The sequence below is a fragment of the Triticum dicoccoides genome, chromosome 2A (genome assembly GCF_002162155.2).
Source record: "Triticum dicoccoides isolate Atlit2015 ecotype Zavitan chromosome 2A, WEW_v2.0, whole genome shotgun sequence".
NCBI lineage: Eukaryota > Viridiplantae > Streptophyta > Magnoliopsida > Poales > Poaceae > Triticum > Triticum dicoccoides.
The window spans coordinates 767,445,320-767,452,448 of NC_041382.1; the positions used below are offsets into that span (position 1 = coordinate 767,445,320).

The 7,129-nt window shown below is 45.1% G+C and overlaps 1 protein-coding gene across 1 annotated transcript; it reads right to left on the reverse strand.

Moving 5' to 3' along the window:
- Positions 1–526: 526 nt before the first annotated feature.
- LOC119358390 (zinc finger MYM-type protein 1-like) lies at positions 527–3,456 on the reverse strand. The gene is made up of 5 exons (XM_037624961.1): positions 3,210–3,456; positions 3,022–3,091; positions 1,898–2,929; positions 1,106–1,808; positions 527–1,009 (listed from the first exon to the last, which is right to left on the reverse strand). Exons 3-5 carry the CDS (start codon positions 2,443–2,445, stop codon positions 527–529), a joined length of 1,734 nt encoding a protein of 577 aa, XP_037480858.1. The 5' UTR covers positions 2,446–2,929; positions 3,022–3,091; positions 3,210–3,456.
- Positions 3,457–7,129: the final 3,673 nt, after the last annotated feature.

Genomic DNA, 7,129 nt, shown 5'->3' on the forward strand with positions numbered 1-7,129 from the left:
GATATACAGAAATCAATGCATTAAATTCAGCCGGATCTTTCTTAATGCGTCAGACCAGAGGCGGACCACGGAAAAAAATTAAGGTGTGGCGAAGTCTCACTAAGATTATTTTTGATGCGAATCAAAGAGTCAATACACTAACAATACACAGTTACACACTACGAACGAATAACCAAATACAATGGAAATGTAGACATGTCTCAATAGGAAAACAAACTAAAACATAGCGATAATGAAGCTTTTAATGGCGTGTAGAAGACCCAGGCAATGGCAGTGCCCTACCTTCCTTCTGAAAATCTTCCTTAATATTATCAAGATCAATACTTTTGAAGATCGCTCGCTCAATGTAACACACCATCAAGTCATTAAGCCAACCATCAGACATCTTGCTGCGCAACTCAGTCTTGATGATTTTCATTGATGAGAAGGCTCTTTCAACTGTTGCCATCGCTACCGGTAGTAGCAATGCCAACTCAATGAGGCGATAAACAGCAGGAAACATGACATGCCTTTCAAGTTCAACCATCTATTTAGCTAGGCCTGCAATATCATGACAAGCTCTAAATTCTTCAATTCTTCTCATATGGATAATGAATAGCTCGAGGTTATCAACTATATGTTCACGTTCATAATCTGAGAAATCCTCATAATAAATCTCTATGAGTCTAGCAAGCTTATTCACATTGAACCTAGAAAAGGAGTTTCTTGGGTCAAGACAAGAGAAGTTCTGGAGCAGCTCTGAAGATACCTCATTAAAACGATGATCAAACTCTGTGGTGATGGAGTCTATGGCAGCATAGAATGTGTCCACACGAAAAAAATGATCAGCTGTGATATTGTTTCGTCCACCTTTTCTTGATTTTCCCCACTTTGTAAACATGTCATCCATATTTGGTATTGGAATGTCGTTTTTGGTGCAAAAGGCTTTGACATCTTCCAAGAGTGGCTCCCAACCATCATTTCTCCAGTTGATCAAACGTGTTCTCACATCCGTAACCAATGACATTGCCTGAAATGAGACAATTACAATTTTAGATGCATGTATGTTTACATGAACAAAATATATCAAGCAGAGTAGATACATATAAAATGATCGATCACATACCTGAACAATATTTTGATCCTTCTTTTGCAATAGAAGAGACAAATCATTTGTCATACGAAGGATCTTTAGCATCATCTTCAGGATGAACACAAAGCTAAAAGTCTCCATTTGATGAACCAAACCTCCTGCTCTACATGGAACACGCACATCATCCTCAACAATGCCCAAAACTTCTATGACTGCATCCCACATTGATTCAATGCGAGATAAGGTTGTGTAATGAGAGCCCCATCTTGTATCTCCAGGTCTGACCAAGGATGTTTCTTGATTTTTCCCTTTTCCTGTGGGCATCTCACCTCCCCTAATCTTATCCAAAAGAACTTGTTTTTGCTTGTCAAGCAATTTATCCTTCCTCTTGCAAGATGACGTACTGAGATTAGGTATCATGGTCACATATTCAAAAAAATCCTCAACACCCTTGCAGCATCTCGAAACAGCAACAACTACCAACTGCAGTTGGTGGGCAAAGCAATGGATATAGAAAGCATATGGGTTCTCATCTCGAATTAACTTCTGAAGGCCATTGAATTCTCCTCTCATATTAGATGCCCCATCATACCCTTGCCCTCGTAGTCGTGCAACAACCAGACCGTGTTTAGCAAAAACCTCCAACAATGCCTTCTTTAAAGAAGCAGATGTTGTGTCCGGGACATGCTTAATACCTAAAAATCGTTCAATAGTCTCTCCTTGTTTGCTCAAGTACCTACAAAATGTCATATAATTAGTTGACCACTCCACATAGAACAAAATGATCAAAAAGCACATAGACACTTCAAAAGCTTAAACACGTACCTAATAACCACGGCCATTTGTTCTTTCACCGATATATCACGACACTCATCAATAAGGACAGAGAAAAGACAATCACCCATCTCTTCTTTGATTGCTTTGGTGACCGCATTTGCACAATGGGAAATAAGGATTTTTTGAATTTTTCCGGAAGTCATTTGGGCATTCTTAGGGCATAGCTCATCAAATGCAACCTTCACTTCTGGAATTCTTTCTTTCACCCAATCAAGTAGCTCCAAAAAATTCCCCTTGTTCAAAGAAGAACTGGATTCATCGTGTCCACGAAATGTTTCACCTTGCAATGCTAGATAACTTACAATGGCCAAAGATGTATCCACACGAGTTTCATACTTGACTAGTGAACCTTTGCTGTAAGTTGTAACTTTACTTTTCACACTTGCCCTTTGATTTTTAAAATCATCACATGCTGTTTTTGAAATATTGTGGATGCTACATGGCCCACCAACATGTTTACGGAATGCTACAACCGCATTTTTCCAACAGTCAAAACCCAATTTGGAGAAAACATCATGCCCAAATTTATCATCCATTCGGTCATGCTTAAAAAGATAACAATAGAAGCAATATGCCTTACGCTTATCCACACTATATTCCAACCACTCAAAATCCTTATACCATTGTGGCCGGAAGCATCTTCCATCTCTATTTGGGGCGAAAGTGCAACTAGTTGGTCACCCATTCGGATATAAGCAAATCTAACATCATCTCTAATGTTGGGGGCAAAACTATCAAGTGGAATGCGAAGGCCTGGATCACCATTTATGTAATCTTCACTAAAAATAGTTATACCTTCAACCCCGTGAACTTCAACATTCTCTTCTACTATAGCTTCGACCGAATCTGCAGTTTGTTCTTCCACTTGTTCGGTTGGCATCAAATTTTCATGCTCTTCTTCCATGGAAGTCACTTGATCTTGATGATTGACATTTGCTGAAATATTGACACTTTCGCGGGTGCTTGGATTTGTTTGTGAGTTGCTGCCACTACCAAGCACTTCAAAATACTTTTTCAAATCTGCAATGAGAAGATTAATATATCACTAAAATATGGTTGAATTTAAGGCTGTTCAAAATTGCTACAAAATTTTCAGAAAAATGAGAAATTACCTCTTCCTCTTTTCTTTGGATTTACTAGTCCCTTTCCCTTTCCTTCCATCTTCTAGCAATCTAGACAAAACTGAGCCGGTTGGGCATCTTATTAGTCACTGCCTTTCTGTCCATGAAGAATTGACACTTTGACAGATGAAAAAACGCTACTGCCCATCAAAGTTCAGAGTTTGGTCAGTTGGTCTCACCTGAATCCCAAACCCCGACTGTGGCCGTCGCCTGCTGGAGCCGCCGTTGAAGCCGCCACGCCACTGGAGTGGCCACCGGAGCTGCTGGTGAAGCCGTCGCCGGAGCCGCCGCTTGCTGCTGCCGTCGCTCGCTGCGCCGCTGGAGCCGCCACCCTCCAAGGCTCCAAGCCCCCAGCCTTCCGCCGCCCGCGCCCGCCTGGTGCCCTGGTCCTCGCGACCTCGCGCCCGCCAGGTAAGCCGCCGCCGCCGCCGCGCTAGGCGCTAGCTAGGTTTGTGTCTCGGGCAGGGAAGGAGCGTGCCCTGGTCGTTCGTTTTCTTTTTTTAGGTGGGTGGGACGTGGGGTCGTGGACTTGTGGGCAGAGGGCGCTCGAGGCCACCGCTGGCTCTGCCTGGGCCTGGCTGTGGTCGAGGCAGAACTGGGCCGAGTGAACGATACATATGTATAAATTTTTTTTTGCCAATAATCAAGGTATGGCAGGTGCCATACCTCGCCCACCGGAGCGCTCCGCCACTGCGTCAGACCTTCAGATATTGATAGGATATTGGATAGATAGAACAGGCGCACCAAAAAAGGGAACAAATCAATTCATTCTATAAAATTAGTGAGGTGATAAGTATGCACGTCTATTCATTAGTAGAAAACGGGCCTATTGTCCCGGTTCGTAAGGACCTTTTGTCCCGGTTCATGAACCGGGACTAAAGGGTCGGTACTAATGCCCTGTCCCTTTAGTCCCGGTTCAATACAGAACTGGGACAGATGGGCCTCCACGTGGCCTGTGCGCGGAGCCCAGGCAGGAGGGCCTTTGATCCCAGTTGCTGGCACCAACCGGGACCAATACGCATCCACGCGTCAGCATTTCTGTGGCTGAGGTTTTTGTTTTGTTTTTGAAGGGGGTGTTTGGGGGTTTTGGGGGGTTAATTTAGGTGTTTCATATATTGTGTTAGCTAGCTATAATTAATAGAGAGAAGTGTCCTCTCTTATGTCCGTGCTTGGTCGATGCTACATACTATACATACGTATAAAGAGGACTAGACACGCTAGCTAGCTAGTAAGCAAACGAAGGAAACAGAAGATCGTCATGAACATATATGCATACAGAGAGAAGTGATATCGACCACCTCTCCTTCTCCGAGAGATTGGTCGAACAACAAGTTCTCGTATATCTATCCGACACTACCGGCTACATATATAAAATAATTATCTCTTACAAATATAATCTCCTAACATACAGACGCATGGTCCACATAGTATTCTCCGTCTTCAGCGATCACGTGGTCAAGAAAGAATGCCGCCAGTTCCTCTTGAATTGCTCGCATGCGAGCTGGTGCTAGGACTTCATCCCGCTTCCGAAATATCTAATTTGAAGAAGGGGGTCAATACATATATATATATATGAATGAATGAAACTCAACACAAATGATGGTAATAAAATAAAATTGTGAATGTTGTTATTTACGCACTTCATATTGTTCGTTAGAGTAGCCCCGCTCACAGGTCGTGTGGCGGATGGACTCGCAAACGTAGTATCCATAAAAATCATTCCCTTGTTGCTGCCACAACCACTTTACAAGAAATAGAGGTCAATCAAACTGATACGCAAGAATGCCAAATGGTATTGATGAAACTAGCGCTTGAATCACTAGGAGATGCGCGGAACATGCTACTATAGTACTTACTTTCGGGTGTCTAAATTGCAGCTTCTTCGGCAGTCCCGAAGCTTTTTTGGTGAATTTTTTCCAAACCCTGCCAGACAAAGAAAACAATTACTTGATATATCAGGAAATGAACAAAGTTGCTGATATGGTGGATAATGATCGATTTAACTTACTTCTCGAGCATTTGAGTCATGTCCGCATAGTCCTGGGGATCTTTTCGTCTCGAGTCTAAGACGGTTACTAGTCCCTGCTCAAGCTTAATCTCTAGGAGAATATAGTGGAAACTCCACACACATGCATAACTCATCAATTACATTACTATAACCTTGACTAATATATAAGGGAAACCGAATATGCATAAGACAGTAACACTCACTTGAAGTTGTAAGGAAAGAGTATTATATCTTTGTTTTCATTTATTACCAACGATCGTAGCAAGTTGGCCTCGGTATCTGCATCATGAAATTTAACCTGAGTTGCATCTATGAGATTTGTGTTAATGAACCCAATATCACCGATTTATCTTTTCTTCAATTCGACGATCTTCAATTTGCATAATATAGTGATGATAATTATAAATACATGCAATGAAAGAGTTGAGCTATATAGAGAGACTTGATGACAGAAGTAGTACTACTTACAGACAGTAGCAGGTGACCGTTGCTTTATCGAGGGCCAATTGATTGAAAATTGAAAGAACTCCTCAAATGGAACAGGCAACAGTTCAATTCCAACGAGGTCATGCTCCTTTTTAACTCTCACATACAAAGTACTCCTCTCCCCAGACTCTCTGCAGATTTTCAAGTACCAATCATGCAATCTTCGCATCATCGTTGATAGAGATCTTTCATCTTTGACGAGAGGCTTCCCATACTCGTATCTTTGTATCTGCACCTCCATGAAATCATAATGTACATCGTCAGGCAGGTAATCTCCAAGATTGCTATAACCGGGCACCATCCTCGGATCATTAGCGAGATGTCACTAGGCACCTTGAGCGGGGGGCACGATTGCTTCGCCTGTTCGCCGAGCTGGGCAATTTGTTTCCCAGCTCGTCGTTCTTTTAGCCTTTGATCAATGACAGTACTTCCCGACCGCTCCGCTTCGGCAAATGCCTTTCCAATAATGCGCTCATAGTTGTCTTTCGGCGGAGACTTGGGTGGTTTTGTCAGGGCAGCTAGAGTGCGCTTCGCTTTCACCGGATCTACCTTCTCCTCCGGAGGTGGATGTTTCTTTGCTTTCACCCCTTCAAAGAAGTTCCTCACTTCTTCTCGCGCGATCTCGGCGTTCTCCTCCGGGGTCCTCTCGTATGGTAACTTCTCTGGAGTCTTCAGAGAAGGACCGAATCTGTATGTCCTCCCGCCTTTGGCTGTACTGCTAGACGCCGGCAGAGCAGACGGAGCGGCTGTCTTCTTTACTTGCTTACGAGGCGGGGGAGAAGGACTACGATGCGCCGGAGCAGCCGGAGCGGCAGTGGGTCTCTTCCGCCCTTGTTGATGAGGCGGAGAAGGAGGAGGCTGGTTGCTCGGGCGCGCCGGCGCAGGCGGAGAAGGAGGCGGAGTGCCGCCACGCGCCGGAGAAGGAGCCGGCCGAGTGCCCTGATCGTCACTCGCCGAAGGAGGAGGCGGAGTGCCCTGACTCGCCGGAGGAGGAGGAGGAGGCGGAGGCATCCAGTTCGGAAGATTGATGAGCTCCTTCCGCCATAGGCATGGAGTCTTCAGAGCAGAACCCAGCCGAGTCTCCCCTTCACCGGTAGGGTGGTCAAGCCGGAGGTCCTCAAATCCCTCTGTTATTTCATCGACCATCACCCTAGCATATCCTTCTGGAATCGGCCGGCAGTGAAAAGTTGCGCCGGGTTCAGTAGGAAAAATAGAGCCAACAGCCGCCTTGACCTTCATATTAATCCATTCCGTCATAAGGTGGCAATTTTGAGACTCCGTGATAGCATCCACGGGATAGCTGGCAGGAGCCGTCAAGACATGCTCCTGCTGAAGCAGCTCGGTGGAAGCCACGCTGCTTCTCCGCTGAGATGGCGGGGTAGCTTCAGGGGAAGCTTCGGCAGTTCGTTTGCTGTGATTTGCTTCTCGTTCCTCTATCGCTTGTACCCTAGCGTGCAGCGCCTGCAGTTGGGTCTGCTCCACTTTCTTCCTCCTCTCGTGGCATTTGTAACCGCTTGCGTCCGAAAACCGAGCCTTCCACGGGATGGAGCCTGGCGTGCCTCGTGTCCGTCCAGGGTGCTCAGGATTCCCGAGGGCCATTGTGAG

What these genes read in the sequence shown, in the direction of transcription:
- LOC119358390 (XM_037624961.1), bottom strand. Translation starts at nt 2,445, where the DNA reads ATGGATGATAAATTTGGGCATGATGTTTTCTCCAAATTGGGTTTTGAC. An exon ending in CAAATGGCCGTGGTTATTAG is followed by an intron (nt 1,809 to 1,897) that starts GTACGTGTTTAA and finishes GACATTTTGTAG; the next exon opens with GTACTTGAGCAAACAAGGAG. An exon ending in AGGATCAAAATATTGTTCAG is followed by an intron (nt 1,010 to 1,105) that starts GTATGTGATCGA and finishes GTCTCATTTCAG; the next exon opens with GCAATGTCATTGGTTACGGA.